The sequence below is a fragment of the Orcinus orca genome, chromosome 5, assembly GCF_937001465.1.
Source record: "Orcinus orca chromosome 5, mOrcOrc1.1, whole genome shotgun sequence".
In the NCBI taxonomy this organism is placed as follows: domain Eukaryota; kingdom Metazoa; phylum Chordata; class Mammalia; order Artiodactyla; family Delphinidae; genus Orcinus; species Orcinus orca.
The window spans coordinates 34,407,411-34,423,274 of NC_064563.1; the positions used below are offsets into that span (position 1 = coordinate 34,407,411).

At 44.3% G+C, this 15,864-nt stretch overlaps 1 protein-coding gene across 4 annotated transcripts in view; it reads left to right on the plus strand.

Annotated features, from left to right (window-relative positions):
- The first annotated feature begins 10,362 nt into the window (after positions 1-10,362).
- RYK (receptor like tyrosine kinase) overlaps positions 10,363-15,864 on the plus strand; it is a 100,220-nt gene continuing 94,718 nt past the window's right edge. Inside the window, exon 1 of one of the 4 annotated variants that reach the window (XM_004278928.3) lies at positions 10,363-10,803. In XM_004278928.3, the coding sequence (XP_004278976.1) occupies positions 10,575-10,803 (229 nt within the window). In that variant the 5' untranslated portion in view covers positions 10,363-10,574. The remainder of the gene's footprint in view (positions 10,804-15,864) is intronic. The other 3 variants (XR_004476407.2, XM_033404064.2, XM_049710537.1) reach the window with 3 other exon arrangements.

Genomic DNA, 15,864 nt, shown 5'->3' on the forward strand with positions numbered 1-15,864 from the left:
ATACCCACATAACCATGGGGACCCACCATAGGTTCTGAACCACTGCACTATCCATGAGCACGTTTCCCATTGTTTGCTATTATGAAATAATGCAGGGAATAACTTTGTCCACATATCACTTCCTAAGTATGCAAATATATCCTTAGGATAAAGTACTAGAAGTGAAACTGCTGGTCAGAGAATATCTGCATTTGCAGACTTGATAGACAATTGTCAAAATGCCTTCCTTGGAGACTTGTAATTTTCATTCCCATCAGCTATGACATGTTATCAAACTGTTGGAGACTGGTCAATCTAACAGGTTAAAATACAGTATCTCAGTGTAGTTTTAACTCGCATTTTTCTTATTTATGACTGAGCTTAAGCATTTTAATATATTTCCAAACTATTTGTATTTTTCTGCAAATTGTCCATTTCTTTACCTGCTTTTGTTGTTGTTGAATTATAGATACGTGTGTGTGTGTTTACATCAGCTGGCAAAAGTTCTTCATACAGCACACTTTTTTGACTGGGATAAAAATTGTAAAGATTTTTCCTCAACTTATATTTTGCTTTTTAATTTTGCTTAGGGTAGTTTTGTCATGCAGAAATACTGATTTCTTTTGCACGGATCAGAAAAATTGAGAAATCCCCTGGAAAACAGAAACTGGATAGTATCAAATTAGGAGAAACAAGATCAGAGAAAACCACAGTGAAAAACCAGAAAAGTCCTGCTTTGGAGGTGGGAATGATTCTTCAACGGATCCAAGCTCAGAGTCAATGGACCTGAGGAATGGCGGGGTGGTCCTTGGGTCAACCATGAGGATATTTAATTTGAAGCAACAGGGCTGGTGGAATCCTCTCTCAGCTCCTCTTGTGCTGAGCAGGGGTTACCAGTGGCATTGTCCCCAGGATAAAGCAGTGCCTGGGCACTGGGGCCGCAGGGGCAGATTGATGTCTAGGCAGCAAGTGACACCCAGGACAGACATGAAGACCTCATAGCAAAAGATATGCATGCAGAGGCCCCCCCCCAACCATACTCTGGGCGTGGGGAGAGGCAGGGGCACACTCTCATCCCCAGAACCTGCACCTCAAAGACCAACATGGTTCACAAGCCCGAGGAGAAGAAGGCAGTCAAGAGTCAGGAGGTACCTGAGGAAAACCAGTACCCTAAAAGAGAGTAGCAAACTCAACAACAAGACTGATGTCTGGGGAAAGAGTGAGCATAAAGAGAAGAGTTTAAATGCATATGAGTAATTGCTCCAGAATGGCTAAGCACATGGGCTCAGGAATCAAACTACCTGAAATCAATTCCTAGATCTACCACTTTCTAGATGTGTGGATGGCATTGGGCAAGGTAATTAATTTGTGCCTCGATTTCCTAATCTATAAAATGGGGATTTAAATAATACCAATATCATAGGATTATTGTGAAAATTAAATGAGATAATCCATGTAAAAACACTCGGTTCAGCAGGTAATAATAAGTGCTCAATAAATATTAGATATTCTTTTATTATTATTATTTAGAAAAAAAAACAAGAACCGGCTGTGGTAGAAAAGCAACCATTTGAGAATTTGTAAATTAAAATCAGATTCATGGTAATTTTTTTTTTTTTTTTCCTGCGGTACGTGGGCCTCTCACTGTTATGGCCTCTCCCGTTGCGGAGCACAGGCTCCGGACGCGCAGGCTCAGCGGCCATGGTTCACGGGCCCAGCTGCTCCACGGCACGTGGGATCTTCCCGGACCAGGGCACGAACCCGTGTCCCCTGCATCGGCAGGCGGACTCTCAACCACTGCGCCACCAGGGAAGCCCAATTTACGGCAATTTTTTAAATGAAAACGATGAACTGAAAAATACAATGGACACAGATAAAAAGGGAATCAGTGACTGACATTCTGGCCAGTGTACCCAAGACGTAAGGGATGGCATGTCAAGGGCCCAGTCTTTAACTGGCCTCCCTTCCTTCCCCTTCATGGAGGCAGAGCTTTGGCTGGCATACCTGGAGTGGGGAGTGGGGGTGGAGATTGGTGTTTCTGGGGCTAAGCTTTTAGAAAGCAAGGCCAAGAGTTTGCTTAACTATGGAAGGACTGAACAAATAAGCAGATACAGCGAGGATAATGGAGCCAGGTTTCTTACTGTCATAGAAGGGATTTACAAATAGGGGATAAGGAAGGAACGGTGTGAGAATGGAATCAGAGGTGTTGATGCAAACTCATTGATTTTACAGATCCATGTGTGTATGCATGCATATACACACACAGGCATATACATACATAAATGCATTTATTTCCTTGCTCTGTCTCCTCAGAGGGCCTAGAACCAATTATACCCCAGTAGTAGTAAGCATACCTAGCTCCTCAATCTTGGTTTCTGAATACTATTCTCCACTAAAAGGAACTGGGGCTCCTAAGAAAAATGGGTTGATTCCAGGGTTGGGACAGAAAAGTACAAGAGGAGACAAGAATATTTCATTGTTCCATAAAGTAAGAAAATGTTCGACCAATGCCAAAGACATACCAAAGGACATAGGAACCAACTGAAGTGGCAAAATCTCAAATATCATCAAATATGTCTTGAGACTGAAAAATATATAATGATAGTAATAGACTATAATCCACTGGATAAAACAAGAATTCACAAATCCACACTGATATAAGTAAATTTTAAATATAAATAGGAGAAAAGGAAAAGGTCTCCCTTATGGTTGAATGCCAACTAAATATGGAAGGAATAATAAAGTTAAAAAATCATCAATGGATGATCAAATTAGTGCATAAAAGTTTGATGAAGAACCAGAGATTTAAAGAATCTCAAAGTATCTCCCCCACCACCCCTAATTTTTTATTGATTCCAAAGGGAAAAAGAGTAACTTTACTAAAAGGAAATGTATCAGAAAACATATTAACCAAGTGATCAAAGTTAACATATATATTTACATATTTATTTATATTTATTTCCTATTTGTTCTGTTTCTCTGGAGAACCCTGACTAATATAATTGGTTACAACCCTTAAGAATGGAATATTCAGAGGTCTTCCCTGGTGGCGCAGTGGTTAATACTCCACAGTCCCAATGCAGGGGGCCAGGGTTTGATCCCTGGTCAAGGAACTAGATCCCACATGTGTGCCACAACTAGGAGTTCACATGCCACAACTAAGGAGCCCATGTGCCCCGACTAAGGAGCTGGCGAGCCACATCTAAGGAGCCTGCCTGCCGCAACTAAGACCCAGCACAACCAAATAAAGAAACAAATATTTAAAAAAGAATGGAATATTCAATAAACCAACATCCTGTGTCTTCTGATACCATGCACTGAGAAGAATACATCATTTCAGTGATATTCCTGCCAAAAACATGTAACCTGAATCTAGTCATGAGGAAATGTCAGGCAACACCAATTGAAGAATGTTCTACAAAATACAAGAAATTCAGGCAAAAGAAAGGTTGAGGAATCTTTCAGATTAAGGAGACTAAAAAGACATGACAAGTGAACTCAATGTGTGATTCTGGTTGGATCCTGGATCAGGAAAAAACAGTTATAAAGATTTTGTTGAGACAATTGACAAAATTTGAATATGGACTGTGGATTAGAAAATAGTATTGTATCAATGTTAAGTGTCTATATTTTGAAAATTGTACTATGGTTATGAAAGAGAGTGTGTTTGTTGGGAAATGTACAATGAAGTACTCATGATGTCTCCCACCCATTCTCAAACGGTTCAGAAAAAAAAAGCATTTCAATCTATCCATCTAGGAGTGACAAAGGAAATGGAGCTGAGAATTTCCTGGAATTTTTTTTTAAAGACACCAGATCCAGGAATCTCAATAAATTTCAAGCAAGGTAAATGGAAAGATATACACATTTACATATAACCTACTGGAACACCGCTAAAAAAGATCTCTTAAACAACCGTAAAGAAAAGACAAATAATGTGTCAAACTGGCAGCTAGAATTACAACTGACTTTTCAAAAGCAATAATGGATACCAGAGATAAGTAAGGAAGAGTATGTTAGGAATACAGGAGACCCCTGAGGATGTCCTTAGTTTACCTTGCCCTCTGATTAGGTTCAATGGAAAACTATGACAACCCAATCCAGGCAGGCTTAGTAATGGCCAGACCCTTTAGGAATGAAGTCTTGGGTCACCCTACCACATAAAGAACCACGACCAGCTGAGGTGCTTGCCGAAGGCAAAAGGAATACACAGAATGAGTAGTAGAAGAAGGTAATTATAAATACCAGCTACAGGGGCTTCCCTTCCCTGGTGGTGCAGTGGTTGAGAGTCCGCCTGCTGATGCAGGGGACACGGGTTGGTGCCCCGGTCCGGGAAGATCCCACATGCCGCGGAGTGGCTAGGCCCGTGGGCCATGGCCGCTGAGCCTGCACGTCCGGAGCCTGTGCTCTGCAACGGGAGAGGCCACAACAGTGAGAGGCCCGCATACAGCAAAAAAAAAAAAAAAAGTAAATACCAGCTACAGTCATGGGACCAGCTACAGAAATGATGCCTGTAATTATCATGAATTTTGTTACATTCCTTTTTTCCATATGGGAACCATTTGTCCGCAAAGCTTATTTTATTATGAAAAAAACTAATTTTGTTATGAATACATTTGTGTGTATACACACATACATTACACAAATATCTTTGTCTTCTTTCCACTCTTATTTCCTTTTATCATGAAACATAAGATGTATTGACTTTATATCGGTATTATTAATTTCACATCATAGTATTTGAGTTGTAGGATATCAAGAGAAGAATAAACATCACTCAAGTATTTTACCTCCACTTCTGGGGAAGAAATTAGCATGTTTTCAGTTGTACATAGGGGAGTTGTATCATGTCGGCAGAGTTATGATCTCATTATTGTTTTTATTTAGAGATTATAGTTTAAGGAGATGTATATGGGTGCCAAGTTCACAAGGGGTGGACTTGTGATGGTCAATTTTATGTGTCAACTTGACTGGGATAAGGGATGCTCAGATAGCTGGCAACATATTATTTCGGATAAGTCTGTGAGGGTGTCTCTGGAGGAGATTAGCATTCGAATCTGTAGACTGAGTAAGGAAGATCACCCTCACCAATGAGGGTGCCATCATCCAGTCCAATGAGAGCTTGTAAAGAACAAAAAGGTGGAGGAAGGGCTAACTCCCTCTCTGCTGCCCTCTGACTTACTCCTGGTTCTCAGGCCTCAGACTGGGATTTAAATTACACCATTGTCCCCACCCCCTTCTAAGGCTTTGGATTCAGACTGAATTATACTGCAGGCTTTCCTGGGTCTCCAGCTTGCAGACGGCAGATCCTGGGACTTCTCAGGCTCCGTAATCATGACAGCCAATTCCCATAATAAATCTCCTCTTATCTCTCCTCTCTCTCTCTCTCTCTCTCTATATATATATATATATATGTATATATATATATATACACACACACCCACATATATTTATTTATTTATATTTATATCCCATTGGTTCTGTATTTCTGGAGAACCCTAATACAGTTACTTACAACAACTAAGAGTGGAATATTCAATAAATACAAAAAATAGCATTTGGGAAAAATGGCTCCCCATATGGAAAAATAAAATTGTCATATGCCATATATAAACATAAATTCCAGATGGATGAAGGGGCTAATTGTTTTAAACGTACAAAAGCATTATAAAAACAAAAAAAATATTAATTGTGGAGTTTTTCTTAAGCAAGACACAAAATGCAGAAGCCGTAAAGGAACAGATTGTGAGATTTATCTAAAATGAAAACCCAAAATTTAAATTAAGTAAAGGACATCATAAGCAAAGTTAAATGACAAGGGATACAGTAAAAGAAAATATCTACAAATCAAGAAAAAAGGCGAACCATTCACTAGAAAAACAGGCAAAAGCTGTACATTGGATGGGCAATAAATACCTACAAGAAGTTGCTCAACCTCACTGGTAATGAGGGAAACCCAGATTAAAGAGTTATTTTTTCTTTCACCAGACTGTCAAAAGCAAAATGAAAAAACCCTGATATATTACCTTGTCTCTTTCATTTACGCCACTGGTGGAAGGGTACATTGGTAAAGTCTTTCGGAGGGCGATTCAGTGGAATCCATCAACATTAAAAGTTAACTCCCTTTAACTCAGCACTTCACTTCTGAGAATCTGCCCTTCTGAATATCTACGTACGTGCCCAGAGATGCACATAAAAGGATGAGTGGTCCATCACCAGAACTGTGAAATCTAGCACTGTCCATCCCAACCAAAATGCCTCTGTGTGTCCTGTCATGCAAGCATCCTCAAGGCCTCAATTCATTTTGATCAGGGAAAAAACAAATCGTGTCAACAATTACCCATTTCTGTAAAACTGAAAGAAACCACACACATATAGTTGCATGTATGTGATACGTGTAGGTAAATGTCTAGAGAAAGGGCTATAAGAACATACGTGAATCTGGGAGGTGGTGGAGAGAGATGATGACTTGTGTCAAAGAGGATGTTCATATTTTCTTCCAGGACTTTGGTGCTGCTTGACTCATTCACACTGCAAGTGGAGGGAGAAGGTTTAAAAAGTAAACTGCTCCGTAGTACACAGAGCAGTGTTCCCAACCGCCACGTGCAAAGGAAGGGGGTGTTTGCAGAACTTAGAGCCACCCCTTTCTAGATCCCTCCCCTAGCTGAGTGAGTGCAGTCTGGGTTGGGAGTTGTTCTCAGGGCTCTGTGAACTGGGCGTCTATCCTTGTGGACACGAATGAGCCAGGCTCTGAGTGGGCATAAGACTCCACGCATGAACACCCCAGTCATTTCCCTTAACCAGGATGTCTCACCCCTTCCCCGCTGGACCCCGACGGCCCAGTGCTTCCACCCACCCACCCTGCTGCATGTCAATCCCAAGGCTGGCCTTTTTTTTTTTTTGCGGTATGCGGGCCTCTCACTGTTGTGGCTTCTCCTGTTGCGGAGCACAGGCTCCGGACACCCAGGCTCAGCGGCCATGGCTCACGGGCCCAGCCGCTCCGCGGCATGTGGGATCCTCCCAGACTGGGGCACGAACCCATGTCCCCTGCATCAGCAGGCGGGCTCTCAACCACTGCTCCACCAGGGAAGCCCAAGGCGGGCCTTTTTTAGGAGCAGTGAAACAAGTCCTGATGATGGTAGTTTCTGGGCCTGAAATTTGTCTCCTGGAGGAGAGTAAAGTCAACCACAGTGACAAGCAAAACCAAGAGCGGGGGCAGTGGGTGGAGCAGGATGACGACTGTGGCCTTCATTTCCTCCAGGCAAAGAAACCTCAGAAGGCTGAAGTCAGGGCTTCCCAGCATTTTCACACTGAGGCTTATTGGGAAATTTCAAAAGTTGCCACGCACACCCTGACCCAGGAGGGAGAGGGGACTCCTTCTTCAGAGATTGGTTGGGTGTTGTGTGAGACCAAGTACCCTGCAGAGATAGGAGAGACTGGGAACTGGTTCCCCCTCTGGGGAGTTAAAGTATTGGGAAGTCAAAATTTTAATCTTCTTCAGAAGTTAACATTTGAGTGTAGATTTGAACAGGTGAAGGATGAAGCCATGTGGATGTCAGAAGGAAGAGCATTCCAGGTACAGGGAACAGCAGTGCAAAGGCCCTGAGGTAGGATCGTGTCTGATGCATTGGAAGTACAGCAAGGAAGCCACTGTGGCTGGAGCTAAGTGAGTAGGGGAAGAGTAGAAGAAGACTAGATTGGACACAAAGGGAGGAAGGTGAAGAATGAGAACTACCTTGACATCTTGTAAGGACTTTGCCTTTTATTCTAGATGAATTAGGGAGCCATTGGCAGCCTAAGAGGCAGGGAGTGACTTGATCCAGCTAAGGTTTAACAGGATGGCTCTGGCTGCTGTGTTGAGAACAGACTAAAGGAATAAGGGGAAAGCAGGGGGTCAGGGAAGCAGCAACTGAGTCCAAAAGAGAGACGGTAGAGCTGAGATTTTCTTGACAGAGTGGCCGGCATCACTTGGAGGGCCTGTGATACTCTTTGGGGGACAGGGACTCCTTAGAACAAGGGATGCAATGTGCATACCACTTCTCTGTGTGCTGCTACCCCTTGAAGTTGTTACTGCTGTTAGTCTGGGGTGGGGCCTAGGAATTAGCAGTTTTGAATGTTCCCAGGTGATACTACTGCTGGTCTGGGAACATTGACAACCACTAGCTTTTTCTTCCTAGCACTGATGAAAATGTGCAATTGATGTTTATCATACCTCCTCAAGGAAGCTCTTTAGTCACCCCTGCATCCCTGGGCCAACCATGATGCCTGGCATTAATGTCTTGAGCTTGGCTCTGGGCCAGGCATGGTGCTACCTGGAATGAAGGTCTTGAGGATCCCTGGTCTGAATGGTTGGAGATAACCGGTGATGAAATTTCCAGGAAGTGGTCATTAGAGGGAAGAGGTTAATTATAATAACAACAACAATGGATGTGACACCCACCCATTCCTGTGTCTGCCTAGGTGTTTTACTGACATCTTCTCCAATTAAATCCTGTAAAAGCCCTGTGAATCTGGCATTATCCCCCTTATTTTATAAATGAGGAAACCAGAGGCTCAGAGAGTTTAAGTAATTTTCCCAAGGTCACACCACTAACAAGTACCAGAGCCCAGCCAGGCCTGACTGCCAGACAGCTCCGTGCTCTGCTGACACCACACTCTCCCTCAAGAAGTCACTGATAAGAGGACATTGCCTTGAAGACAGGGGCTTCCTTACAAGGGGACTGTGAGTCATTTTAAAAAATGCCGGGAAGATGCCATCCTTTAAAAAAACTCCTACTGTCTGAATTGAGAGCCTGTTCACACAGCACATTACTAGCCCCAAGCCCTTTTTTTTTTTTTTTTTTTTTTTTTTGCGGTACGCGGGCCTCTCACTGTTGTGGCCTCTCCCGTTGCGGAGCACAGGCTCCGGACGCGCAGGCTCAGCGGCCATGGCTCACGGGCCCAGCCGCTCCGCGGCACGTGGGATCCTCCCGGACCGGGGCACGAACCCGCGTCCCCTGCATCAGCAGGAGGACTCTCAACCACTGCGCCACCAGGGAAGCCCCCCAAGCCCTTCTTGACAGAGCCCTGGTCCCCTAATAAGTAGCAGTGGCTGCCCCAAGAGAAGTATTTTTGCTGACCTTTGTGGCTTTATCGTTCTCAGGTGGAGCACTTTTCCTCAGCCCTCACCCTCTTCTCAGCCTCCTCCTGTAGAATGATGGGCACAGTATTCTGTGCTGGGGAGTTGAGGCTTGACAAATCAAGGCTGGTTTATCTCTAAACTCAATCCATCCCTCTCAGTAGAGAAGGAGAAATCAAGTTCCAGGACTTCCCGCCTCATCAGCCCGGCTCTTCCGCCACCCACCCCAAAGGATAAAAATAGCAGCCTCCCAGGGCCTCACTGCTCTTGCAGCAACTGTGCACTGAAGCTGGGTCTGGCCCGGGAGCAGCTGTTCCCAGAGGCACAGGCCTGGTGGGAGGCATAGGGTCAGGGCAGGGGCTAGGCTGCCCACAGGGGCTAGGTGACCCAGGCCTGGCCGGGATGCTTGGAAACCTCACGAAGAGAGGCGGCACCTGGAGCAGGTTTGACCGCGACTCATCAATAAATACGTCACGAGGTGCACCAGCTCGCTGGTCGGCCTTTAAAAGAGACGAGGTGTATCCGTGATTCTTAACGTCTTTCAGGGACAAGGACTCCCTGGAACAAATGAGGAGATGTACATATCACTTCTCTGTGTGTGCTCAAGCCCACACACAGCACACACTGAGAGGCAGACACACACTTTTGCACACAACTTCATATGCGGGGGGGAGCTGTCAAAGTCCAGCATGGACCACGGGTTGACAGCCCCAAATTCAGGTTGATTATAGAGACGCAAAACGATTATAAAAAATAAAAATTTGTAATGTGTAGGAGGAATAAGGTTAAAATTTGCAGTTTGCTCAACAAGATCTTCTTGGAAAGTAAAAGTATACAGTATATACCCATCAAAACAGACACAGAAATGTTAATGTTGACCTCCGTTGGTAGGATAAAAGGTATTTTCTCTTTTTCTCTCCAAATAAAAAGCATGTTTCTCTTTTGCCATCAGAGCGGCCGCATCCAGGCATTTCCCTGAATCTGGAAGCCTACTCGGCTGCAGGCGCTGCCCGGGCCTGCCTGCCTGGACCCTCCATCCCGGGCGGGGGTGTGTGTGGTACAGACAATAGACAAGCAAACATCAGGTTGGTGACAACGTGGGGCGGGGACGGGCTCCTTTACAGGGTGACCGGGGAGCCCCTCGCCTTCAGAGAACCTGGAAACCCAAAGCGCTACTCGCCGGGCTCGGGCCCGCACGAAGGAGGCGGTGCGTGCGTGCGCGCTCTCGAGGCGGCGGCGGCGCGCGCACGCGCGCCACCGCGGCCCGCCTCCCGCAGCAGAAGATGCGGCCGAGGAGGCGGCGGCGGCGGCGGCGCGCTCCGGCGGTCTGAAGCGGCGGCAGGGTGCCACGGGCCGGCGGCGCGATGAGCTGTGCGGCCGCCCCCGGCTCGGGGCTGTGAGGGGCTCGGGGCCGGGGGTGGGCGGCGGCGGCGCGGCGGGCGGCCCACGCTTCTCCTCGGAGGCGGCGGCGGTGGCCATGCGCAGGACGGCGCGGCCGGGGCCGCCGGGCCGGGGCCGCCTCCCGTGGACCCGCGGCCTGAGGGCCCCGCCGCCGCCGCTGCTGCTCCTGCTCGCGCTGCTGCCGCTGCTGCTCGCACCAGGCGCCGCCGCCGCCCCTGCCCCGAGGCCGCCGGCGCTGCCTCCCGCGTCCGCCGGGCCCAGCGTAAGCCTCTACCTGAGCGAGGATGAGGTGCGCCGGCTTATCGGTGAGTGGGGCCGCCTGCGCCGGGGTGGGCAGGTAGGGTCGGGCCCCGGTGCTTCCGGCCGCCGGCGGCCCAGTCCGCGCGACCTGGACCGCGGGCGGGCAGGCCCCAGCGCCCCGGGTCGCCTCTGGGCCCCGGCCTTTGCCTGCCTTGTTGGCCGGGAGGTGTGGTCCCTGCCCGGCCCCCGCCCTGGGCCAGCCTTCCGGCCTACCCCGCACGTCGCGGAAAGACCCGGGGACCCCTCGGCCCCCGGCGATCTACCCCATTCCAGCTTGCTTACAGCCTCTTTAGCCTTTCGCCTTTTTCCCTAGAGGCAGACTCTTCTTCCCTGCCGCTCCAAGTTTCTTTGACCTTTCCTCAACGTGTCACTCTAGGGCCCTGGATTTTGGATACTCGAAATCCACGTTTTATTTAGGTTAAATCTGCTGTGGTTTTGATGCCCCAGTAGAGGCCACACTACGGTGCTCATACTTTCTGGTTATCGTAGTTTTTTGTTTTGTTTTGTTTTTAAATGAGAGACAGAGATTGGTTATAAGGGCAGTACATGTTCGTGACAGTCTCCAAATCTTGGGACCGATAAGCGTATTTTACAACAGTGAATGAATCTCCAGGTAGCCGACCTTTTAGCTTTTTCAGTACCTTTTTGGTTCTTGTGTTGGAGTTTGGACTGATTCTGAATTTCTGGGCCACTCTTCTACTGAGAATACCTTGTAAGAAAAGGAGAACTTGGCTTTGGGTCAGTTGGTGGTTCTGTGCTACCTAATTAGCTTTGTCATTGGGGAATTAATTAGAAAAATGTGACTTTGTGGATTCTGGAAATGACCCCTTAGAGGAAGTTCTGTTAGAAATGGCCCCAAATGGGAAGTCTTTGGTAGTTGCAGATAGCTATACATTCACTTTCTTTTGTGTATTATGGGTCAGAAAACCACATTTTTTTTTTCATTTTTATTTCATCTCAGATTTGTGGTGCGTCTAAGTGTTTGAGGGGGAAAATTATTCTTTTAAGCATCCATTAGCTGTCATTTTATTCAATTTTTTTGTTATAAGACTTTCTTGAGGTCTGCTGAAGTCCACTCAGTGTTAAAATGGAACTGCTTTTAAGCAGGCTGTTTAGACATTGTTACATATACGGGTTTGTCCCCTTTAACCAAAGAATGCTGTGTTTTTGTAATGTCCTGCCAGTCTATAATCCTCTTTTTAGTCTGGTGGAATTAGCTGAATTTAATTTAGCTAAGTTAAAACAGCAAATTGGATTAGTACTTGAAACAAGACTAAGGTTTAGGAAAAATAATGAATGCTTATAAATTGACTCATAACATTAATTTTAAAAATATTAATGTATTATGCATGGTTTTGTAAAGGTTTTTTGGTTTAAAGCGTGTATATAATTTGTGACTTTGTTTACATGTAAGAAACCAATTGAGGTAGGGGACATGGCACAACCAGAGGCTGACATTGATTGAGTGCCTGCCATATACCTCCTCGTACATGTTTTATACACATTATTTCCTCTAATTTTCTTGTGACCCAGTGAGGTGGATATCATTATTCCTCTTTTAGAGATGAGGAAAGTGAGACTTTAACTTGCTCAAGGTCACACATTTAATAATCTTTTTTTAAAAATAATCAAACATAGTGTTGACATAGGCCACAACAAGTTTCAAATTTCATTGAATGGAATAAAGATATTTATATAGAAGTTTGATTATGGCATGGTGGAAAAGAAGTCATTGCTAATTAATACTTGAAATGATGTATTTGTTACCTGATTGATGAGCATCCAGTTTGTGCCCAGGAGTGAGCTGTTGGGAAGAGGGGAGGGAGGATTTCCTCACTGATCAACCTTGGTCCACCTCTGGGACAAGGGGAACCTTCAGTAGTATTTTCTCTAATGCAAACAGAGTTGACCTGTTACAGTGGGTCTCTTGACTCTCCATCCTGCCAGATCCAGGTCCTCTCCTTCCTTCCATCTTCCTCATCTATTCTGACTTTATTTTTTGGCTGCCCCCGGCTGGGGAAGAACAATTGGGTGGGGCTGAGATGTATACCAGGCATACTGATTTCTCAGAATGCAGTTTCCCACAGGAACTCTTATGCTTATGGTGTTTAAGACTACTTGAAATACTTTGTACCATGTTTTTGTATTATTATGGGTTAAATGCCTTCTGAAAGCTGACTTGGGAAACTAACCATCACTTTATAATATTTGTAAGACAATTAATTTGCAATTCCAAGTATGAAACTTATAAATAAAGTTGGTAGTGACATCTTTATAAATTGAACTGATTGTTCTTGACATGAGAATAAGTTGTTTTAATCCAATTCATATATGCACATAGTTAAAAAAAAGAAATCAAATAGTGCTAAAAGACCTCAAATGAAAAAACAGCTGTCTTCTGCCTTTGGCCTTTTTATCCTCCGGGCCCTACTTTCTAGTGGAAGCTACTATCCCAAGCTAGCTCTTTTTTTTTTTTTCCCTGTTTTTTTTACTTTTCATATTTTGAAATCAATGTAGAATAAGCATTTCACTTGCTAGTATCATAACTGAGCAGTTGTCCTCTTCTCTTGCCCAAACCCCCCAATATAGCTACATCATTTTTAGTAAAACCAGCAGTCTGTATTTAGATTATTGTGTATATATTTATATTGTAAATTTTTATTATACATTATTATATGTATACATGTACATATACATACACACACACACACATATATAAACTCACTTGTGAGTTAAATAGTGACCCATGGTTATGTTTTCTTCTCCTGTATGTTATTGTTTATCCTGGAGCAAATAAACTATAAATTTTTTGAGTCTTTTCTGTATCTATGGCTACAATCTCTCATACACTTCAAGAAATATGTTAAATGCCTTTTGATATTTTTTTTCCAGGTAACACATCAAATCATCTATCACTTTCACTTGGTTTCCTCTTAGAGACTCCCTGCTTTGGAGCCTTCCATCCTCTTCTTCCAATCGGGACAGTAGGATTATTTTTCCTGCACATACTGTACCCTTCTCTCCTGTCTTGGAGCCTCTGTTTCCTGGATCTTCTGTCTTCCTTTTTCTTTGTTTGCTTCATTTTGCTAAAGTATATCCTCAGTAGCTTACTGAGAAGGGTTGCATGGGAGGTAAATAATTTGAAGCCTTATATGTCTGAAGGTGTCTATCCTATCCTCATGCTTTATAGGTGATTTGGCTGAATTTAGAATATTAGACAGAAAAAAAAATATTTTCCTGATTTTTGGTGGCATTTTTACAGTTTTCTGGCTTTAAGGGTTTCTGATGAAAAATCCAAAATCATTCTGATTCCTTTTTTTCCTTGTGTGTTTTTTTCTTTTTGTTTGGTTGTTGTTGTTTGTTTGTTTTCTGTTTTTTGAGCTTAGGGTCTTTGTCTTTAAAAAAATTCTGTAATTTTATCAGCTTCAGGTGTGGGTCCTTCCTTCTGTTTGTGGTCCCTCTAGTCTTAGTGAGACCTTTCAATCTAGAGACTCATATCCTTCAGTTTTCAAAAATGTCTGTTCCTTCTGATAATTTCCTACCCATCACTTGTTTTGTTTGTTTCTGAGATATCTATTGGTTTGGTTATTGAATCTTCTGGAATTGATCTTCAGATACTCAACGTATGTTGCCTCTTATTTATATCTCTATGTTTGGAGGTGGGAAGAGGGGGAAATTTTCTTAATTTTGTCTTCCAAGCTCTTTTATTTTTAAAATTTTAATGATGATTTTAAATTTTAGAACTCTTTGTTTTCTGTTTCCATTTCCATTTCATTTTATTCTAATTTTATGGATGTATTATCTTCACTTATCTTTGAGGCATGTGTTTGTTGTTTTTAATTTTTTCTGTATGTTTAACATTTTTAAAATATTTCTTCTGCTTCCTCCAATGTGCCTGTTCATTTCAGAGTTCTTTTTCTGTTCATTTAGATAGTATCTGTTGATCCTTGGCTGTCTGTAATTAAGAGTGAGATGCTGAAAAGTTGATTAGGGGAGGGCAAGCTTGTGGGTGGGTAGGTGGGTGGTCTATTGGCCTCCCTTGGAATGTGGGTGAACATTTCATTGGGAGCCCCCCCGCACACACACATATCAGCACCTTCACAGCTTCTTTGGGACTGGTCAGTGTCTGCAGAGAAGACACCTGCAGTCTGCTGCCTCTGGTGTGCTTGGTGGTACACCAGCCTCTGTGGTTCAGTTTTTTCAGAAAAACTTTGGGTCTCTTGCTGGACCTGGGGGCCCAACTGCTTTGAATGCCCCTCATCAGAGGCTCCCCCTTTGACAGGCCAGAGCCTCAAGCCAGCCTTTGGTGGCCCTTGTTGCATCCAGGGCTGAGTCCCTCCAGGGGTTCTGAGAGGCAGTGACCACTCCTTCAACTGCTTCCCATCTTGCAAAAGTTTGTTGAAATATATGTTGCATTGTCTTCTTTCCCTTTCTGTGTTTGTGGTTTAATGTCTTTGTGATTTCATAACTGTCATTTTAGAGGATTCCTAGGAGGATGGGGGTAAAGGCAAGTGGTCATTCTATAGTGTGTAAATGGTTGGGCTTTGACTATTGAAGAGCTGGTGATGTGTAGTTTTTTGGTACTAACAGTATTAGGAAGAGTAGTGGTGGTGGTCACAGAAATGGTTGACACTTGAATTTAGAGTGCTGCTGACGTGTGGCAATCTTGCCTGTGTCAGGTACAAAGGTAATCCCTGTTTTGGGTGTGTATTGTTACTTCCATAATATAGATGAGGAAACAGATGTGCAGGAAGTATGTAACTAGCTCATTCCTTGGTAGTAGGGCATGCAGTCTTGATAGAAGTCCATCGGTATAGAGACTCCAAAAGCCTCAGATGTTTTATGTGGCATCCCTGTGTCCCCAGGCCCTGCTTAGGCTGTAGTGTAGGCATCCATTTCTCCATTTTACTGATGAAGACTGATCTGGGGCCCTTTGGGCAGTGAATAGAGGGCCAGGTCTTGACTCAGTCTGGAATCCATATTGCCTCTTTGTCAGCTCTGGAGGAGCTGTGATTAACCAAAATGCTTAAGGGGTAGAATCGGCAAGCCTGCTGCCACATGTGTTC